The sequence below is a fragment of the Marmota monax genome, unplaced genomic scaffold (assembly GCF_021218885.2).
Source record: "Marmota monax isolate L192 unplaced genomic scaffold, Marmota_monax_Labrador192_F-V1.1 WCK01_AAM20220418_F8-fsc00027, whole genome shotgun sequence".
In the NCBI taxonomy this organism is placed as follows: domain Eukaryota; kingdom Metazoa; phylum Chordata; class Mammalia; order Rodentia; family Sciuridae; genus Marmota; species Marmota monax.
Window position 1 is genome coordinate 17475851 of NW_026694617.1, and position 22651 is coordinate 17498501.

Here is a 22651-nt window from a genome sequence, read left to right on the forward strand (position 1 = left end):
GAGAAGTATATTTTTTAGATATTTGTGTTTTTTCATGTACTTATAAGACTATTTTTAAAAATTCATGAAAGACAGCAGTGTAGGTCTTTTTCAAAAAGATACTCTCCCAGAATATCATTCAGAACAAAACTTTAAAGCAGTTCTATATATTTCATAAATAGTCACTTATTTTTGAGTTTTTAAATTAGGCTCAAATCTCTTTTCTACTTATATTTTGGCTAGATATGATTAGTAATTACACAATTTTGAATAAAATGGATAGTTTCTTAAGGTCTTTGCAACAGATTGTTCCCCAAATACTATACTGTACAAATACGCACCAAAGAAATAAAACAATTTGTTGGTTTTAATCTTTAAAAAAGTGAACCTAATTTTGCTGTGGAAAGTTACAACATAAACATCGAAAATTTTGTATTCTCCCAAGCATGTCATCATTAGGTAAAAACTCATCTAGGCAAAATAGTATTTATGCTTCCATTTTATTGTTTTTAAGAATTAAACTGCCACCTCAGTAGTCTTAAGAGCAATATAATGAAACATACATACATTTAGACTTATGTCCATCATAGCTTCAAAGGCTTCCCTGAAATAAGGCTGGGATTCACATCTTTTTCCTTAAGAAAAGAAACACTAACAGTAATTTTGTTTTCCTTCTACCCACCCACCCTCATTCAAACAATGAACTGATGAATTCAAGTCTAACACCATTTAAAATTTTTGTCCGCTACAAGACATTCATCTGATCTGCCTCCCTGCATATTTATTAAACATAACTGAAAAATAAATCATTTTTAAAAGCCTATAAGAATTATTAATGTGGAATTTCACCACGATAATTTTTTTTTATCCAAAACACAAAGTGGTTTCTTGCCACATTCAATGCTAGTGAATTTCAATAAGCGAAGGAGAGCTTTTCATAAATAGTTGAGAAGCTCTAAAGTGAATTTGGCTATTTTTCTAATTACAAGAAACAAAGAACGGTTGGGATTTAAACAGTAATATTTTAACAGCTCCTAAACAGGGGCATGAAAAGGAATCAAGTTTGCATCAGTCCAAGTACCTACAGTAATATGATAGAAGCACTCACCACCATTTCACACTATTTCACTCCCATGCTTCTAATAACAAGAATTTCTCACTAGAAATAGTGCATTAACAAACTAGACTTTCAAACTGCTAAGTGTGAAAAACCACTTGCTTAAGAAAAAAGTGTATTACTTATTTTCAGCCAAAGTTGAAATGGCCATTTGTATTATTTCTAAATTCTGCTCTAAATTCAGAAATGATTTTGCATCTGATTATCCAAGAATTGTGTTTTGCCTATTCCTGACAGAATCAAATGGTAAATTAGCAATCAGTTTATCCTTTGTCAAAAAGAAATGTTCTAAATTTATATACTATACAAACTATCTAATAAATGATATCTGCATTCTACACATCATGTTTATGTTATGCACCATTTTAGGGGGGGGGAGGAAAAACTTCACAGGGTTTATTCAAAGGATATACAATAATATCCTAAGAAGATTGATTTATACATATGAGATCTGTATAAACTGTAAGTGGTCATCTCAGCTGGACTGTAACAAGCCCCTATAATGCAAAAGCTGACTCTAAAGGCACCTTATAAAGCACTGAAATTCACAATTTAGTCATTACTTTTCTCTTCTCCAATACAAAATTATCTGGTAGTCCTTACTGTTGACTCCATGCTAAAATATTCCAAGTTTAGACTGTTTTACCAACCAAAGGGAAAGGAAATAGTTTTTAAATTTCAAGTTAGAGGAAAACCCCTTATTACACAGCAATGAAACCTGAGCAAATGCTAGTTTGTGATTACAAGAAAACATCCTTCATTAATACATTATTTAAATTCCTCTACAACATTCAAATTGTAGTTTAAAATCCAATAAACGAGAATCCACATAAGCACAGAATTAAGCTACCATGAAACGAGGATTTATATAAAGTCTATTTAGCCCTAAATATTTAAGACAATGAACAGAGTAGAACACACTTCATCTAAATAACACCATTTAAACAGTTCTATAAAATAATGTTACTTAAGATTAATAAGTGTGGTGCATCATGTGATTCCAACCATTCACTAAAAAAGCATTAATAAGTAACAGTATCCCCCCACCAGCTTGGAGCCTACAGTGTTGAATCCTTTGGCCATATCTTTTCAAATAATTAGAATATTTTTTAATATTACAAACATAAATATATCTTAATATTGGAATTCCAATGTATTTTGGTGCTCCTGAGGCTGCCTAAACATAAAAAGGCATCCAAGTGAAGTGTATTACATACTTACGATATTGCAAAATTTCAGTGCCTAAAATGTGAAATAATTCTCTATCGTTTAACAGTCTGCCCTTATAGCAAATTCTAGCAAATTTTTACTTCTAGGATTTTATTGTAACTTTGGGAAATTAGTGGTAAAACATATGGTTTTATAAAACAGTATGTGGCTGCACTTAAATTCACATAAAAATAGCATTTTTACAACCATATTGAAATTTAATCCTTTTACACAGGTTAACAAAAATGTATCACAAGAAAAACTAAACATTGGGTTTAACAAAAGCAATACTTTTGAAAGTGGAACAATGAAAATTTTTTTTTCAAAAAAATTTTTTTTTTCTTACAAATGGTCTCTTCTGGGTCAATTTACCACCTAGAGAACAAAGTTGTTAAAATATAGCTGTGCTCAACTGAGCCACTCATCTGCACTATAGCATAGTACTTGAAATCAATCCTAAGGTCAAGATTTAAAACCATTTTAGAGACAAGACCCTACGTGTTTTTTATAGTCACCTCAGAGGTACTTTTCCTTCCCCAAACAGTCAAAGCTTAATTAAAAGATTGACTACACGTTAAGTTTTTTTTCCCTCATCATATCTTCAGTTCAAAATACTATTATCATTGGTAATAAGGTCTGTATCTTGTCTGATCTGGATGATGTGGTCCAGGAAGTGGGGTTTGAGAAGGCGGACCCTGCATTCGTGGAGGAGGAGGTGGCCCTCTTGGTGCAGGCCATATACCAGGACTCATTCCCCCTGGTTGTGTAAATGGAGGGCTCAGAGTTCCTTGATCTTCAGTAAATTGGGGTAAAGAATTTGGATTATAATGGTGAGGAGGGGGAGCAGTTACAGGTGGACCACCATGTTGAGGTGGGGGAGGTCCTGGAGGAGGATGATTCATATAAGGTGGCATCTGGGCAATAATATGTCCAGGGGGAGGGGTTATTGGTGGTGGAGCAGAGGTCATTGGTGGAGGTGGAGCTTGGCTATACACCAAGTGAGGAGTACCTGCAGCCTGGGGAGGATGTGGCATTGGATGGCTTATTGGTGGTGGAGGAGGTGGGGGTGGTGCATAATGTTGTTGTGGAGGCATAATATGATGAGGGTGCGATACCACTGGTTGACCCTGATATTCAGGATGATGGTGAGCAGGTGCTGGGGCAGGAGGTGGTGGTTCTCTAGCACCTGAATTTGAGTCATCCTGAATAGGGACAGTTATTAAATTGCTGTGTTTTCTTGTTGAAATGCGAAAGGTTTCCTGACTGACCGAACGAGGTGGAGGTGGAGCCATGGACAATTCTGCTGGAGGAGCACGAATATCCTCATGTGGCTGATTATAGTGCTCATGAGGCACATGTTGCAAAGGAGGTGGTGGCATCATGATGTGCTGCTTTGGCGGAATATGACTCATATGGTGCTTGTCTGGTGGCATTATAAAACGATCAGGGATGTCGGTTGGTGGTGGGGCAATAGGAGGATGAACATTTTCAAGTGAAGCACGGGTAACAGGTTTTCCAGCTCTCATATGGCGATGGTTGATATGAGCCTGTAAGTCTCTCTGAGACAAATACGTTCTCTTGCACCCTTGAACAATGCTACACATGAAGAGAGAACCTCGTGTACACTGTTCAATTCGCTGCACAGGATCACTACAGCTAAATTAGAAGGGAAAAAATTTGATTTACTAAAAAGGTAAAAATAATGCACTTATTTTTAAAAATAATACTTTTAAAATGTTATATAAACAGCAAAAGAGTACATTAAAAGTTATAGTTACTCTAAGTAACTTTAATCTCCCCTACCTTGTTTCTAATCATTATTTCTGTCAACCTTGAACTCTTCGTGGTATTACCAGAATATATCTTAAAAGGAGACCTTATACTTCCCAACACCTTGAAATGATTTTATAAGTGGCTTTTTATTCATTTGTAAAAATAATAACAATAATAATCCAGAAAGAACTAAGCCAAGGACCTGTCACAACCAAAGGAATTCAGACCTTGAATTACGGGAGCAGTATTTGCTGAGCAAATACTACTAAATGGAGAACAGTAAGTGGGAGATGCTGCAAGGACAATAACAATGGGTAAGATCATCCTAACCATTAGTGCTCTTAACATTAAATATAAATAACTTAAATTTAAACCTTGACTATCAGGGTCCCTTTAAGAAAGGAATTTTTTTGAACTGGGAAGTCATTGACCCATTTTGAATGTTTCCTCATTTGTCAAGTGAAATTAAATTATGTACTCTAACTCACAATGTTGTTATATCTATTTCACCTTAAAAGAGTGTTCTTAAGATCAAATAATGAAAGTGACAGTATTTAATCACCGGTTAAGTGATATTGTTTAGATACAAGCTGTTAACAATGACTATGTGTGTCAACTGACATTCTTATTAAATATATATTTTTTTGGTATTAGGGGTTGAACCTGGGGTACTTTACCCACTGAGCTACATCCCCAGACCTTTCTAGTTTTTTGAGATACTAAGATGATGAAGCTGGTCTCAAGTTTGTGATTCTCCTGCCTCAGCCCCCACAATCACTGGGATTACAGGTGTATGCCAATAAGTTAGGTTAAATGGTTCTATACTCTTGAAGTTGAGTTCTATTTCTCCATCCTGCTATAAGGCTGGCAATTCCTGTTGATACTAAAATGCTTCCTTTAAGTGACTATATAACACACTTCTAATTTTTCATTATAAACTCAGAAACATCCCTACATTAAGAGGATGTGAGACACTTTCTCTGGGTGATGCCTAACAGCAGTAATATGTAATGTTTATATTAACTCTGGTTGTCATTTCTTCACTTCCTGATCTGGGTATATTAATCCAGATAGGCTTATGTCCTAAAATAGATAAGGACAGCACAGGTGAGGTGCTTACTAGAATTATATTTAATGCCTTGAAAACCAAATTTCCTGTTAAACATTATCACTGAAACCCTTATGTAAAAGAGGAAACTTCTTAATGTCCTTTACATACTGTTTTATCACATATGAAACCCTTTATCCAAAGGAAGCAATCTAAATTTACTACATGACTTAATGTATACTGGGTTGAAAAATTAGGCATTAGAGAAAATAACCAAAACAAGCAATATAAGCTTCTAATTTCATAACTCTTCTGAATTACAATTTTACAGAATACTGTTTTAATCCCCAATAACAAATTTTATAATGTTACTTCAAGCCAAGAAAATCAGTTGTCATTGGGTTCTCAATGAATCATTCCTTTCTCAGTAATGCCAATTTCCTACACCAAAAAGGGAATCACCCCATGCAATCATTCATAGCTTTGTTAGCAACCAATACTACAAGCCTTGGAGTGCTTCAAATAGAGGTTATAAGTAATCTAAAAAGCCTAAGGCTGGGACTGGAGTTGTAGCTCAGTTGAACGCTTGACTAGCATGTGTGACGCACTGGGTTCAATCCGCAGTACCACATAAAAATAAAAATAAATAAAGACATTGTGCTCCACATACAACTTACAATCAATCAATCAATCAATAACCTAAGGCTGTTCCAAGGAAGTTTCTATTAGTCTTTCTCAAGCCTGCCTTATCAGGGGTTCTAAACTGATATAAAAATTCCTACTTTATTCTCAATTCTTTTAGACTATCCCAAAATGGACCTACCTCTTCATAACTCGTTTGGGTCTATGTCACAACTGTGAATAATTCATTTCCTCATTTGTTAAATGAAGTTATATAATAATCATATTTGAATAGCTTATATATACATAGTGCTTATGTTCTATCAATCAATCAGTCTTTGATGAATCCTGAAAATAATCTAGGAAGGTCAGTATAATTACCAGTCCCATTTTATAGATTAAAAAATAGCTTATGTCACATAGCCAATAAATGGCCGAACAGGGATTTGAATTTAAGAATTCTAATACCAGGAGTCTCGGTTCTTAATCACTAACCCATACTACACTACCTCTCTAGTGAGGAAGAGGGAAAGAACAACCAAAAGAAAACGAAAGACTGACTATCCCAAAATGGACTTAGTTCTTCATAACTTGTTTTGAGACTATGAAAAGCAAACGAAAACATAATTGCTTCTGGTTTAGAATACTAATTCTATGATGGCACAGAGATTTTATCATGTGGGTCAGTTTAAGTTGACTGATGGAGGCTGCCCATCATCTTGAAAAGGCTAAAGCCAACTCTGGGCTCACAAAGATTAGCTATGTCTACATATTTGATATTTTTGCCTGGTTTACATCACACCCTGACCTTTAACCCTTTATAAATCATTATACCACAAACTTTACCAATTAAAAAAGTAAAAATGACCTTATCTTACCCTGGACACATCTTATCTCCTTTTTTTTCATGTAAAATAGCACAGTCATAGCAAAAAACATGCTTGCATGGAATCTGTAAACAAAGACATTATAGTTAAGCACACTGGAACAACTTAAAATATTTCTGTAAAAAAAAACAATAAGCATAGTGATCTATATCTAGAAAGCATATGAAAACTGTTCAAATGAACATTTAATAAGTACTAACCATATAAAAGTAATAGTTAACACTCTTTTTAATCACAAAGGCTTTGAGAATGTGTTAAAACTTTGATCCCTTTTTTAATAATGTATATATACACATACATCTGTTTACATTTTCTAGATGTGTAAGTCCTATAAATTTCTAACACAGTCCCTGCTGGTTAAAAGCTCCTGAAAACCACTGTAAACACGTTTTATCTTATCTTGTTTCTCCTGAAACTATTCCAAAGTAATAAATAATAATTATATTAAATTTGTTGTATTCCCTTCGTTAAAATTTCACTTATGGGGCTGGCATTGTGGCTCAGTGGTAGAGCACTTGCCTGGCACACATGAGGCACTGGGTTCAAACCCCAGCACATTTAAAAAAGAAAAAAACTAAACAACAAAATAAAGGTATTAAAAAGAAAAAGATTCACTATGATGGAAACATTTCATGCTCTTAAAAATTAAAGTAACAAAACTTTGCTTACATATTTCATACTTAAATGTTACAAACATACTTATTAAAGAATGAAAAACTCTGTCTACTTAAATTTTTCAGAATTCTACCTCTACACAAATGCTTACATTCACAAAAACAGAATTTAAGTTAATTATACTTACCATTCGCCCATAGATTTTAATAGGCAATCCACATTTGTCACAGAAATGAACTGGTGTATCATCCTTTTCACCTAAGATGTTGATCTGTTGAAATGATATAATTAAAATTTCCTTCTTATGCAATTCTAAAAATTTTAGAATTCACAGTGGTATGGTTAGAATTTTATAAACATTGTTATAACAATTAGAAATAGAGGTTTCTTAGTTTAATCCTCACATATTACCCACCATTAGTTTGTTTTTCTTCTTAAATAGTGGTTATTGATCTTATTTTACTTCAATGAACATCACCTCAAATTATTTTTGAAAATAACAGAAACCTGGCATTAATAAGTAAGTTATTTGTGTATGATGAAAAAGTCACGGATATTAAAAATTCATAACATTCTTCCATATTATGCATTTCAATTATTTAATACTTAATATTTTATTTTTAATTATACCTTAAAGTCCCAAAAAAGGTGTCCAGGAAATCTTCGCTGATTTCCAAACAGTTCGCCCCCTTTACAGTCATACCGCTCTTCTTCATTATAATCAAATCCTTCTGAGGAAAAAAGAACGTTACCCATTTACTTTTCAAATCTTAAATTTCATTTGGGAACTATATGTATATGACAAAATAGGCCTATTCACTAAAAAGTCCATCTTATATCTTTCAAAGTTCTTCTAAAAATAAGGTAATTAAGACTAGTTTAAAACACCAGGTAAAAATGATCATATAGTCCATCCTATTACTTTATAATTGACTGCAGAATACTCAATAATTCAACATACAAGATTAGTGGCAGAACTAGGCATGGTGCAACACACCTGTAATTCTAGCTACCAGGGAAGCTGAAACAGAATAAGTTTAAGGCTAACTCCAACAACCTAGCAAGACCCTGCCTCAAAATAAAAAAAGGACTAAGGATGTAACTAAGTGGTAGAGTGCCCCTGGGTTCCATCTTGTATATGGTGCGGGGGGGGGGGGGGGGTGCCACAGGGCAGGGGTGTAATTAACAGCAAAATCAATCTCGACTCCCATTCAAGTGCTCTTATCAATTATAACCATCATGCTTGTTGTATAATATTTTAAGATATCATATTTATTCTAATATCTACAAAAGTAGATACAAGGCTACAAGAAACTGATTTTTATTGCCAAAAGAACATAATGAAAAAGAGCAAATTCTGAAGATTTTCTATGACAAGATTTTTCTTGTTTTTTTATTTTTTGTTTTTTTTTATTTGTTTTAATTACACATGACAGTACAATGATCTTGACATATCACACATCTGAATCAGATGGGATATAATTTCTCATTTTTCTGAGTGTACAGGTTGCAGAATTATATTGGTCATGCAGTCACGTAAGATTTTTCTTCTGAAGATTTTCTTAGGAATCCTTCTTACCCACACACTGGGCATGACTTTAGAATCAACATATTCATACTTCATCCTTTCAATTAAAACCTCTTCCTAGTTAATCACCCAAATAGCAGGAGCTGTATGATTATTATCTATAAACTTGAGACAATAAAAAGATCAAATACTCTCACCTTCTCTCGCCTAATTAAAAAGTTGAGATAGCATTCCTCTCAATCCTTTCATCTCATACAAAAGCACAGAAAACTGATGGAAATTCTAGGTAGAATCCAATTTCCTAAAGTAAAGCTGAGAAGACAAATATATCCCTCCTTCAAGGCTTCTCATGACTCTTTTGGCCCTAGAACTGGTAAACAAAGTAGCCAAAACACTTTTAATCTTACCCACATAGCTAAATACCAGCACCTATGGACAGATGGATGGACAGGCGCACACGCGCACACACATAGTGACGCAAGAGTTTTGTGAATACTCCAATATACTATTTAATTACCTCTAACACAAATGTATAGTGGAAAGTCAGGGTTTTCTTATCATTTGTACCCAAGCTCTTGTATGGCCATTTACACCTCATAAAAGCTGGGGTCATTTAAAATTCCAAATAAAGAAAATCATTGCTGGAAACCCAGAAAATTACCAAGATGAATGACCAAGGAAATGAGAAATATATAATAATTTGTCAGAGTGGCTTAACCAGTAATCCTATCATTAAATTATATATCTGTGCAGATAATATACTAGCACCCAAAAATCACTATTTTGATCAATGCCTTAGGGGGAAAAATAATTTCTTAAGAATACCAAATAAGTGAACCTAAATATCCAATAATTACCTTCAACCTAAGTTAATGTTATTAAGAGAGACTTGTAACAGTAATTCCCTCTAGAAAGAGCTGTAGGATTGAGGATGAGTGAGGCCATACCTAAGAGGAAACATGAGCGCATTTTTTTTTTTTTGCATTGTTTGGATTATTATTAAGACAGAGCTATTGTACATCATGTTTAGTTTAAAATATTACTTAACAAAAAAAAGGGGGGATGGGGAGCCTATATAGTAGAGTAGCTGCCCTAGGCTGTAACTATTGTGATTTTTCATTGATTTATTGGTGCTAGGATTCCAACCTAGGACCTTGAATATGCTAAATATGTTCTACCATTCAACCATACCCCAGCTTTACCACCATGATTTACCATGTTTCAACTTCAAGTAGACTTCTTTAGGCAGAAGAGAAACCCTATGGTAAAAGGAACTATTTTATAAGGTAACTAAAGCAGTCTGATACTTTAAATAATAATAATAATATACAGTCAGATTGCTAGAATACAGTAGAAAATCTAGAAATATACCTACTTTAAGAACTTTAACATATGTTAATGGCAAGATTCCTAGTCAGCAAAAAAATATATATACAGACTAGTAAATGATTGCAAAATGGCTAGCCTCTATGGAGAAAAATAAGTAAGACCTCACTTTCTGTTAGGCTTTTCATTTGCTTGTTTTTAATAAACTAACACAGAGAATGGTGACACACATCTATAATCCCAGCAACTTGTGAGGCTTAAGTTTGAGGCTAACCTGAGCCATTTAGCAACGCCCTAAGCAACTTAGTGAGATCCTCTCTCAAAATTAAAAAAAAAACACAAGTTGGGGAGCCCTAGGGATATTGTTTATGGTAAAGTGCCCTGGGTTCAATTCCTGGTACTAAAAAAATTAAAATAACAACAACATCAACAACCACAACTAAACACATATCCATAAATGTCCCAAAACAGGGGTTAGCAAACTTTTTCTGTAAAAGCCCAGACAATAAATATTTTAGAGTTTGTGGGCCATATTGTCTCTATCAAAAATACTCAGCTCTGCCATTATAGGAGGAAAGCAAAACAGCCACCAATAAAACTTACATGAACAATCATGGTTGTGTTGTAAACTTTATTTATAAAAACAGGGCCAGATCTGGCCCACTGGCCAGTTTACTGACCTCTACTAAATAGTAAAATAGGAAAACTTATATTCATGGAATAAGGAATTCCATTTAAAGAATGTCCTAAAACCCAAAAGTCCTAAGAGCAAGACTAATTATCTGGCTACACAGAGTCTTCAAGATCTTTACAAATAAAAATTTTATTCAAATAAAATTCAAAAGACAAGTGGAGAATACAGACAATATATAACAAAATGGCTAACTGCATTAATTTACAAAAATCCCATAAAAATTGGAAAAAAGACTGCCAAACAGAAAAACTGGAAAAGAATATGAATGGGAAAAACCTAGGCAAAAGAAATGACCAATACTATGAAAAGATATACTATGAAAAGATATATATAATATATAAAACCTTATATATAATTAAAGAAATATATATGAAAAGAAAAAAATTAAGTTAATAATACCAGAAATCGATGTGTGGGAATATAAGCTAATATACCTTTCCTGAAAAGCACTTTGACAATATCTGACAAATTCTAAAATGTACATTATCATCAAGTTTTTAAATGTCCAAAGTTTTTGCAAAGTATAAATTTTACAAAATAATCATATTAAGCCATATACACAAGGATATTTGCTGTACCATTATTAGAGGAAAAAAACTAAAAAATTTGCTAAATAAATTATGGTATATCATAAATGAAATATCCAAACCTATTTCTTTTTTCTATTTTTGGTACCAAGAATTGAACCCAGGGGCACTTTACCACTAAGCCATATCCCCAGCCCTTTCATATATTTATTTAGAAACAGGGTCTTGCTGAGTTGCTTAGGGCCTCACTAAACTGCTGAGGCTAGCTTTGAACTTACATTCCTCCTGTCTCTGCCTCCTGAGCCACTGACCAAACCAATTTTTTTAAATTATGTACATCTGAATGTAGTGATAAGGCAAAATTTCAAATGCACTTTACATGAAAAACTACCTAGGAAAAAACTGTACTTTTGTGCAAAAGTCTTCATAAGATTATCTTTGGAAAGAAGGATTATAGAGGGAGCTATTTTACTTATGCTATGCTTTCTGGAATACCATTTAGGTTTATTTTTAAAGGGGAAACTTATAAAGGGAGAAAAAAAGCATAAAATATACCAAAATGAAATTAAAAGGCTGAAAAGAGCATGTAAGATTAAAGTAGCCATAAGTAAATAAGATCACAGACGTATGGTGCAATGAGATAAACAAAAAGACTATTGAACATATTAGTTTAAACAAATTACCTTCATCACCAGGTGGAGCCTTTGTAGGCATCCTGTTTATAGTCCTTTGAGTTCGAGGTGCAGGTTTGGCTTTGTTTGCTTGTTTGGAGATGAGTTTTATAGGAATTCGTCTGCGAACATCAAGACCACCCAATGATCCAGAACTATTAGTGCCTTGTAACTCATTATCTATGTTAGAGGAAAAAACAAATTTTAATTTCTTTTAGTTTTTCTTTTTGAAGATTATTTCATCTCAGGTATTAAAACAACATAACCAACATTATCAAGGGTTAACAATATTAGTCCTGATTTTAAATATTACACTAACACAAATTTACTGCTAATTTTCTTTATTTTAGATAAACTTTTAAAGCAACGCTTTTTGAGACACGGAACCCTATTAGAAACTGACAAAGCTATAGTACTTTTATCTCTCTTAGAGAAGTGAACAATAAAAATTTTCACTAATTCCACAGTTTACAGAAAAATAAAAAACTTCATGAACCCAAGATAAGAACCTCTGTCTTGAACTATAAGAATTTCTTAGAGGTAAATGAGAACACTGATACAACATATCAAAATCTCTGGGACACTATGAAGGCAGTACTAAGAGGAAAGTTCATTCCATGGAGTTCATCCCTTAAAAGAAGAAAAAGTCAACAAATAACGTAACATTACACCTCAAAGCCCTAGAAAAAAGAACAACAAATCAACACCAAAAACAGTAGAAAACAGGAAATAATTAAAATTAGAGCTGAAATCAATGGAATTGAAATAATTGAAAAAACTGACAAAACAAAAACTTGGTTCTTTGAAAAAATAAATAAAATTGATAAACCCTTAGTCATGCTAATGAAGAGAAGGGGAGAGAAAACTCAAATTACTAAAATTTGTGATGAAAAAGGAAATATCACAATAGAAACTACAGAAATACAGAAAATAATTAAAAATTATTTTGAAATTTATAATCCAATAAAATAGAAAATATCAAAGACAAATTTCTAGAATCATATGATTTTCCTAAACTGAATAAGGATGATATACACAAGTTAAACAGATCAATTTCAAGCAATGAAATAGAAGACGCCATCAGAAGCCTATCAACCAAGAAAAGCCCAGGTCCAGATGGATACACAGCTGAGTTCTACAAGACCTTCAAAGAAGAACTAAAACCAACACTCCTCAAATTATTCTATGACATAGAAAAAGAGGGAACACTTTCAAACTCATTCGATGAGGCCAGTATCAAAGGCCTGATTCCAAAACCAGACAAAGACACATCAAAAAAAGAAAATTTCAGACCGATATCTCTAATAAACATAGATGCAAAAATTCTTAGTAAAATTCTGGCAAATCAAATACACGATTAAGTGGGGTTCATCCAAGGGATACAAGATTGATTCGACATATAGAAATCAATAAATGTAATTCATCACATCAATATATCTAAAGAATCATATGATCATCTCAAGAGATCAGAAAAAGCATTTGACAAATACAGTACCCCTTTATGTTCAAAACACTAGAAAAACTAGAGATAACAGGACCATATCTCAACATTGTAAAAGCTATCTATGCTAAGCCCCAGGCCAACATCATTCTAAATGGAGAAAAATTGAAAGCATTCCTTCTAAAAACTGGAACAAGTCAGGGATGCCCTCTTTCACCACTTCTATTTAACATAGTTCTTGAAAACCTAGCCAGAGCAATTATACAGATGGAAGAAATTAAAGGGATATGGATGGGAAAAGAAGAACTCAAACTATCACTATTTGCTGATGACATGATTCTATACCTAGAGGATCCAAAAAATTCCACCAGAATACTTCTAGAACTAATAAATGAATTCAGCAAAGTAGCAAGATATAAAAATCAACACCAATAAATCAAAGGCATTTCTGTATAGTGACAAAGCCTCTGAAAGAGAAACTAGGAAAATCACCCCATTTACGATAGCCTCAAAAAAAAAAAAAAAAAAAAACACTAAAATACGTGGGAATCAACTTAACAAAAGAGGTGAAAGGCCTCTACAATGAAAACTACAGAACACTAAAGAAAGAAATTGAAGAAGACCTTAGAAGATAGAAATATCTCCCTTGTTCTTGGATAGGCAGAATTAATATTGTCAAAATGACCATTACCAAAAGTACTATACAGATTTAATGCAATTCCAATTGAAATCCCAATACATTCCTCATAGAAAAAGAAGTCATGAAATTCATCTGGAAACAGATTTAATGCAATTCCAATTGAAATCCCAATACATTCCTCATAGAAAAAGAAGTCATGAAATTCATCTGGAAAAATAAGAGACCCAGAATAGCCAAAGCAATCCTTAGCAAGAAGAATGAAGCAGGTGGCATCACTATACCAGACCTTAAACTATACTACAGAGTAATAGTAACAAAAAAGGCATGGTATTGGCACCAAAATAGACTTGTAGACCAATGGTACAGAATAGAGGACACAGAGACAAACCCACATAAATACAGTTATCTCATACTAGACAAAGGTGCCAAAAACTTATACTGAAGAAAAGATAGCCTCTTCAACAGATACTGCTGGGAAAACTGAATATCCACATGCAGCAAAATGAAAATAAACCCCTCTCACCACACACAAAACTCAACTCAAAATGGATCAAGGACCTAGGAATTAGTCCAGAGACCCTGCGCCTAATAGAAGAAAAAGTAGGCCCAAGTCTTTATCATGTTGGATTAGGCCCCGACTTCCTTAACAAGACTCCTATAGCACAAGAAATAAAATCCAAAAACAATAAATGGGCTGAATTCAAATTGAAAAGCTTCCTCTCAGCAAAAGAAACAATCAGTGAGGTGAAGAGAGAGCCTACAAAATGGGAGCAAATTTTTAGCACACACACATCAGATAGAGCACTAATCTCTAGGATATATAAGGAACTCAAAAAACTTAATACCAAAAATAATAATAATAATCCAATCAATAAATGGGCTAAGGAGCTGAACAGACACTTCTCAGAAGATGATATGCAGTCAATCAACAAATATATGATAAAATGTTCAACATCTCTAGCAACTAGAGAAATGCAAATCAAAACTACTCTAAGATTTCATCTAACTCCAGTCAGAATGGCACCTATTAAGAATTTAAACAATAAATGTTGACAAGGATGTGGAAAAAAAGGCATACTCATACATTCCTGGTGGGATTGCAAATTGGTCCAACCAATCTGGAAAGCAGTATGGAGATTCCTTAGAAAACCTGGAATGGAACTACCAATTGACCCAATCCCATTCCTTGGTTTATACCCAAAGGACTTAAAAACAGCATACTATAGTGACACAACCACACCAATGTTTATAGCAGCACAATTCACAAAACCTAAATTGTGGAACCAACCTAGATGCCCTTCAATAGACGGATAAGTAAACTGTGGTGTATATATACACAATGGAATATTACTCAGCATTAAGAGAGAATAAAGTCATGTCATTTGCTGCTAAATGGATGGGGTTGGAGAATATCATGTCAAATGTTTTCTCTGCTATGTGGATGCTGATACATAATGGGGGTGAGGGGGAGCATGGAAGGAATAGAGGAACTTTGATTAGGGCAAAGGGAGGGAAGGAAAGGGAGGGGGTTTGGGGGTAGGAAAGATGATGGAATGAGATGGACATTATTACCCTAAGTACATGTATGAAGACACAAATGGTGTGACTCTACTTTATGTACAACCAGAGATATGAAAAACTGTGCTCTATGTGTACTATGAATTCAAATGCATTCTGCTGTCATGTAAAACAAATTAAATATTTTTTTTAAAAAAAGTAACTATGAGAATTTAAAAAAAAAATGAAAAAGGAAAAGAAACAAAACCATCCCTATCTCCTGTCAAGCTTGCCACGTAGACAGTCAATAAAGTTGCTAAGTTTACATTAGGGTAACCAATAAAACTGAAAAAAACAAACAAAAAAAAAAACTAACCCTGATGAAGGCAAAATTAAATAATGCACCTGAAAATGAAGTCAGTTTTAAAGAGATTATTTCCTTCAGCCTAAAATGAAGGAAAAGGGTTGAGCAATAAAGTAAAAATTTATTATACCCCGTAATAACAGAAACATGCAATAATTTGTACTACAACATTTCTAGAGATACACTGAGTTATTCTTAGCACTGTATTGGAAAATTATAATCTAGGAGGATGCAAGGTTTCTAACTCCATCTATCTAAGTCTAAACAAATGACACCTCTGCTTGTTATCATCTATGAAACAAATTAACTTATGTTCCATTATTATTTCATAGAACCAACTCATGTAGAGCTTAAAGAGTTACCTTTGTTCAAGTAAATGAAAAGATATTATAACACAGAAAATAATCAACTTTACCTAGAGTCAAAAAGGAAAATGCTCTAAAATGAGAACTACAAAGAAACAAAAATTTTAAATTATGTTTTAAACATAAGTTATTGAACAAAGTTGTATAACTGCCCCTGCAAACAATATTACAATCAAAACAAATAAACTGTCCATATTAATTATGAGTAAAGACAAAAGTAGTAACTAAGTACCAATGACCTCCAAGGCTGTATTACACGTACACTTTTTGTGTTAAAATAGGTCCTGAATGATTATTTTGAATTTTTTCAGTCTACTTTCTACTTTTTTAACAGGTAATCTTGCAGGGGGATATGAAAAAGGGATTACATGGTTAGCTAAACTCTTGAATTAGAATAAATTCAACTTTTCCAACTTTATCAATTTTCAACATTTCACTAAATGAACTAACAAGCTGATTAATGTATTTCATTCATTTTCAATGCATTTGTTTATTTATGTAAAAATACTTAAAGCAATGCAACAGCCAAAAGGCAGATATTTCTAAATAACATTTTTCTTAAAAAGTATTCCTGACTTTCCAATTATTAAAAAAGAGTTAATATTGTCCTTCAGCTATCAAAAGGATTCTTAAGGGTTTTACCTTTGTGAATGAAAATACCAACACTTCATTACAAGTTCTTTTCACACCACCCTGAACGCTTGAGGTCTCTTATTGTTGATCACATAGCCAGCTTGCCATGTGCAAGAGCCTGCTGCCCCTTAAAATTTTGCTGTTTGCTTCACAAATTTCAAGTTATAAAGTAGAACACTTCACAGTGACAACAATTTGGGATTGTTTGAGGAACTTTTTTTTGGTTTGTGTCTTTTTAAAATTAAGGATCAAAACATACAATACAATTTCCTTTTGAATTAATAACTAAACATACAGTCCATAGTAACAAAGTCCTTGGATATTATTCAAAGAGAAAACTAAGGATAACTGGCCATTTATGGTGAATTCACCTTACAAGAAACAGCACTTTTTATTATGTAGCTTAAAAAGGTCTTGGATTTTTATCTTGAATAAAAGGAACAAAGAAATATTTTACAAAATTTAGGTTACTTTACAAAGGTGCTAATTCAACAATGCATATGAGTGACCAAAGAATGAATCAAGTGTTAACTGTTTCATGGAAAATTTTTTCTCCTTAAAATACTTCATTTTACATTTCAATTTTACGCATGACCATATATACAATGAGTCATTTTTGCACTAATATTCAAGGGTTTCACCAATTTTTCCAAAGACGACTTGATCCTTTGATATTAAAATCATTCTCAAGATGCCTATTCTATCATGATGTCTTCAATTAACTAGCTAACAGCATTTCCTCATTTGTCAATGGCTTATTTGTGATTGTCATCAAATTCATGTTTATGAACTCTGATATCTGAAACTTTCACAAAAGTTTCTTCCCCACAATCAGTGTATAGCAACTGGTACTGTCTTCTGATATGAAACATTAAGGAGAAAGTCTCAAAAAGAAATTAACTTTTATTTCCCATGCAAACTTTTAACTTAAAAAGTTTAAAATTAGAATAAAGCCTCTTACACACCCATCCATTTTCAGATTTCCTAATATAACAACTTCTAAACTGTAAAAGGGACTTCACTCCCAGTTCCAGTAACAGGATAAAGGAGAAATATTTTGCTAAAATCACACATTTGTTACCCTACCCTCAAGACTCCAGAGTTTCAACTCTATATATTTTCCAAACTCTGGAATTCCTTAAAGCCTGGTTCTAGGCCCTCTTCTTTTCTATACGCCTCTCACTAAATGATCTCTCCCATGCTCATGCTTTAAAGAGATCAACTATAAGGTATTAACTCCCAAATATATATTTTTGGTCCATATCTTTCCTCTGAGCTCCATTTGGTACCGCCCATCCTATATCAATATACATCACATACCCAGCAGTCCAAAACCAAATTCTTGTTCCCAAATTCCTAACTTCCACTGAAACCAGAAGCCCAGGCATTTCTCTCCCATACCCCCAAATCAATTCATTAGCAGGTGCTTGAGCTCTACCACCAAAACATCTATTGCATCTGCCCTTTCTCGCCCCTCATCCCACCTCTCTCCACCTTTTGTTGTTGTAGTGGTGGTGGTGCAGGGGATTCAAACCAGAGCCTTGTGAACTGCATGTTAGGCAAGTACTCCATCACTTCATTTTCACTAAACCAAGCCTCCTTTCTGGTCTACTACAATGACCTCCTAAATTGTCTATTTTCTATTATTCTTGACTTCCACAAAACAGTCCATTATGTATTTAAGATTATGTTCCTTCTTTTACTTCTATTCAGAGACTTCATATTCACTCAAACTAAAATTAAACTCTTTAATGTACCTTTCAAAGTCCTGAAGGTGGTGACTTAGACTTCCTCTGCAACCTCAACTTAGGGCTCTTTTTCCCTTGCCAACTAGGCCACAACCAACTGGCATTCTCTACATTTTCCTATCCTGGAGTCTTTGAACTTGCTGAAAATGTTCCTTCTGTTTTATTTCATGGCTAGATTCTTCTTATACATGAGTCTCAACTACTAACCTTTCCCAGAAGACCTTCCCTGCCCATTCTCTCTGAAACTTCCTACTCCACAGCATTTGTTTTCCTTGAAGGCATTCACCACAATCTGTAATAATATGTAAACGAGTTTATATATATATATGGGGGTGGGGGGAATGAGAATGTGTGCGACTGTCTGTCTTCCCCAGCAGGATGTAATGTCCAAGAGGAAAAGAACCCAGTTCTATTGTTAACTCCTTCATCATTCCATCTTCAGGCCTGCAAGTATCTAGACATATCCGGCATAAATAAACATGTATGTACACACACTCAATAAATATGTAGCTGATGACTGAGAACATTCAGATCAATGCTTAAGAAAAAGTCTATTCCCCCTACGTGTGCTATGATCGATGTAACTGAAGCACTTACTAATTTCAAGTGCCTCACTCAACATCCAAGAACCACAAGAAAGCGAAGCACATAACACCTAACAAGAGGTGGAGCTACCCTTGGCGAAAGGGATGAGAATGTCTTGATCTTTTGTGTTCCTATATAAGTGGCCTCAACTGATGATGAGAAAAGACCACAGCCGAAGCATAGGCATGGTTTAGGCTTAGGTGGAAATTTCTAGCTGCTCTGTTTATGAATTGGAAAACTATATCCGACTCCCTTCCCTTCTGTAACCTCTAATCCATGATGGACCGAAGAGACAAACAAGAAATAACTGCAGCACCCGCCTAAAGCTGAGAGCAGGAAGTCTTCAACTAACTACCAGCACAAGGAGACTTCAATCACCGCTGGTGTCCACCCACCAGTACCCCATAACCTAGGGCAGAGCAACTGTGTTGAGTTTAAATAAATAAAAGATACGGCGCTCTCCCCTTGCCAGGAAGCCTACGCCGCCCACTGTCCCAGCTGGGAGCTCAGCAAAAGCAGACACAGAAGCGGTTGTTGCCGGCACCGAGGATGGAGGTACCGCACCGGAGGGTAGGCCGAGAAGCAGCAGGCCCTGCGGGGCACGGGAAGAGGGTCTACGAGATTTCTTCCTCACCGCCACACCCCAGTGCTGTGGGGCAAGCGTAACCCCTTTTGCCCGCTGGACGACCAGTCCCAGACTAGCCAAGGGGGCATGAAACTGGGACCCCCACTGCCTCCGCCTCCTTACCAGTGTGATCCATGATTCGGCTCGCAGGGCACAGTGGGAGCGGAAGTCAACCGAGCCGAAGTCGCAACGAGCGCGTGCGCGCTACCTTCCGGAGCCCAGAAGACGGAAGTGTGGCCGGTTTGCCCCACTTTGCCCTGCAAGAGCTCCCTTCTCGCGCCTCCACCACCCTTCTCTGATGAGGGAGTCAGGCATAGTCCAGGTAGAGGCAAGCGGAGCCGGGAGCTTCTGTATTGAGATTGTTAAGGCTTCCCGTTTGCCTCAAAGAGGAAGTAGCCTTTAGCGTGGGAAGGGAATAGATGGGGCCAGGGGGTTGGGGGGCGGCGGCAGCCGGAGAGCGGTAGTAGCTAGAGGAATAAGCTTGGGGCGGCTAAGGCAGACGCCTGCCCACGCAGAGCGTTGCCTTGTGGGACTTGTAGTGTCTTGGAGCCGGCTGGCTTAGCGCGCATGCTCGGCCTTTGGGATGGCCCCACCCCAGCGGGCGGAGTAACGGTTTGGAATCCCCCCGGGTCCGCGAGGGCTGCTTTACCTCCTCCTGCTCTAGGGAAGGTGTAAACACCGCGCTCCTGCAGGCGTCCTCCAGTGGGAGGTTGCCCAGGGAATCGCTGAGCTGGGGGAAGCTCCCGGCTAGAGGGAAGCTCTGTGCTTATAGTCTAAATTTCGCTTTGTCCTGACGGGCTGCCGAGACCCACGCAGAGCAGACAGTTCCCCGGTTCCCACCTCCGAAGTTCCTCTAACAGTTGAAACACGTTTACAGTGCTTGACTACCATTCATTATCTAGGGAAACTCCGGCGGCGCTTCGAACCCTCCGGACGCTTAAAGGACTGGAGGACGAGCGAGGCGCCCTTGCCTCCCCTTACAGGGACACCTAGCAGTAACGTGCAGAGTGAGACGGAAGAAGAGAGGATCAAGACCTAGGGGGGGGGGGGGGGGGTGACGAGAGCACTAGGGCTTGGCCGGAAGAGAGGTTAAAGAGGAAAGGCCTCACTGGAGAAAGAGAGAGTTAAACCACAACAGGCAATACCTAGTTCCAGTTCTTGGTCCCAGGGGTTTGTGGTTGCTGCTTTCATCTTGCTCAGCCAAAACAAAAGGAAAGTGTCAAATGGCGATTCCTTAGGACTTCCAGTGCAGTCTCCACCTCGCAGATTTGGCTCATTTGTGTCCACTCCTTTCCCTAACCCTTTATACTTGATGCTCTCAGATGAGTAGAAAGGAGCACAGTTAATGGAAAACACAGCTTGGGAGTCAAGGGATTTGGGTTCTATTCTTGTCCCTTGGTGACGACATTACTTTGGGTTATTCACACTTTCAGTGCCAGAATTCCTAGATCGATAAAAGATTATTACATTGACCTCTTATAGAAACGTTTTGACGGTACTGAATTCCTAATAAAGTCGTGTAACAATGACCTATATCTGTGTAGTTGTACTGTAACAGCTATGAATAACTATGATGATCAGTACTGTAACTGCACCATGTTATTGGTGATTGTTTTAGTGAGATCTTTTAAAGTCTCACTTTATTTCCCTCTTATATACAAGATTGTACTTATATTCTGGACTAGATGGACATTTATGAACACAAGTCATTATTAATTTTGTTAAAATGTGAAGTTCTTTCTACTGAGTGTTTTTCAGGATGCTTTCAATTGCTGGCATTTTTGCTTGGGGTCTGGAGGAAACTTAAAACACTTCCTCCATACCTTCCTATTTCTCTAAATATGATACTGATGTGGTTGAGTATTATTCACCAATTTAGGGTTTTCTGGGAGATAGTTTCCACCCAAAAAGTGCTCTTTTTTTCTTCCCCTATCAAACTGATCTCTATCAATTAAACTTAAGGTTGATGCAAATCTAGGTTCAGAATAATGTTATCATTAGTGTCCACTGGTGCTAAAGAATTAAAAAGAGCTTTTAAATTGTACTTGAGGAGGTGGTACTGGTAATTGAACCCAGAGGTTCTTAACCTCTGAGCCACATCCCCATCCCTTTTAATTTTTTATTTTGAGACAGGGTCTCCCTAAGACATTGCTAAATTACTAAGGCTGGTCTTGAACTTGCAATCCTCAGCCTCCCAAGTTGCTGGGGTTAGAGGCTTGCATCACTGCTTGCAACCTAAATTGTATTTTATATAATTTAATCAGCAAATCAGAAGTTTTATAAGCATTTTATAGTGTATTAAGTTATGAAATTGGCTGAAGCAAGAGTCACTTATTTTAAATTTGATCAAATATTAAATATTCATTTTACTCGAAATCTGTCATTTTTATGCATTGTTTTTGAATTATGCTCTATAATCATCCCCCCACCTTAATTGTGGTTGCCTCACTTTACCAATGCAGTAGCACTGTGACAAATTGATAAGTGAGACTGTACAGAGAATTTTATTACTACCCACTATAACATCCCTTATTATGAAGTAACTTAAGCTGAACCTTGATGAACAGATAAAATTTGGAGAAGAAGAGAGCAGTGACCGGCACATCATTCAGGGAAGAGAATGGGTACAGATGTGAGAATTGTTATGGCTTATATTAAGGGCTGTGATCAGCTTGACTTGTACTTTTGATCCATGTTTGGGAGTAGTAAAAATAAGGTAAGATTGTAGGGAACCTTGAAAAAGTGAGATTTCAGAGTA

General features: G+C 35.7%; 1 protein-coding gene across 3 annotated transcripts; it reads right to left on the reverse strand.

The window, feature by feature from the left end:
- Positions 1-460: 460 nt before the first annotated feature.
- Positions 461-20361, reverse strand: Cbll1 (Cbl proto-oncogene like 1). Of its 3 annotated transcripts, none has more exons than XM_046422505.2 (6): positions 20017-20361; positions 12008-12175; positions 7880-7977; positions 7437-7520; positions 6626-6699; positions 461-3961 (listed from the first exon to the last, which is right to left on the reverse strand). In XM_046422505.2, exons 1-6 carry the CDS (start codon positions 20027-20029, stop codon positions 2926-2928), a joined length of 1473 nt encoding a protein of 490 aa, XP_046278461.1. In that variant the 5' UTR covers positions 20030-20361; the 3' UTR covers positions 461-2925. The 3 variants fall into 3 exon arrangements, with proteins under 3 accessions (XP_046278461.1, XP_046278460.1, XP_046278462.1); XM_046422504.2 differs by having other exon boundaries at positions 7880-7980; positions 20017-20359; XM_046422506.2 differs by lacking the exon at positions 20017-20361 and adding an exon at positions 18891-19951 and having other exon boundaries at positions 7880-7980.
- Positions 20362-22651: the final 2290 nt, after the last annotated feature.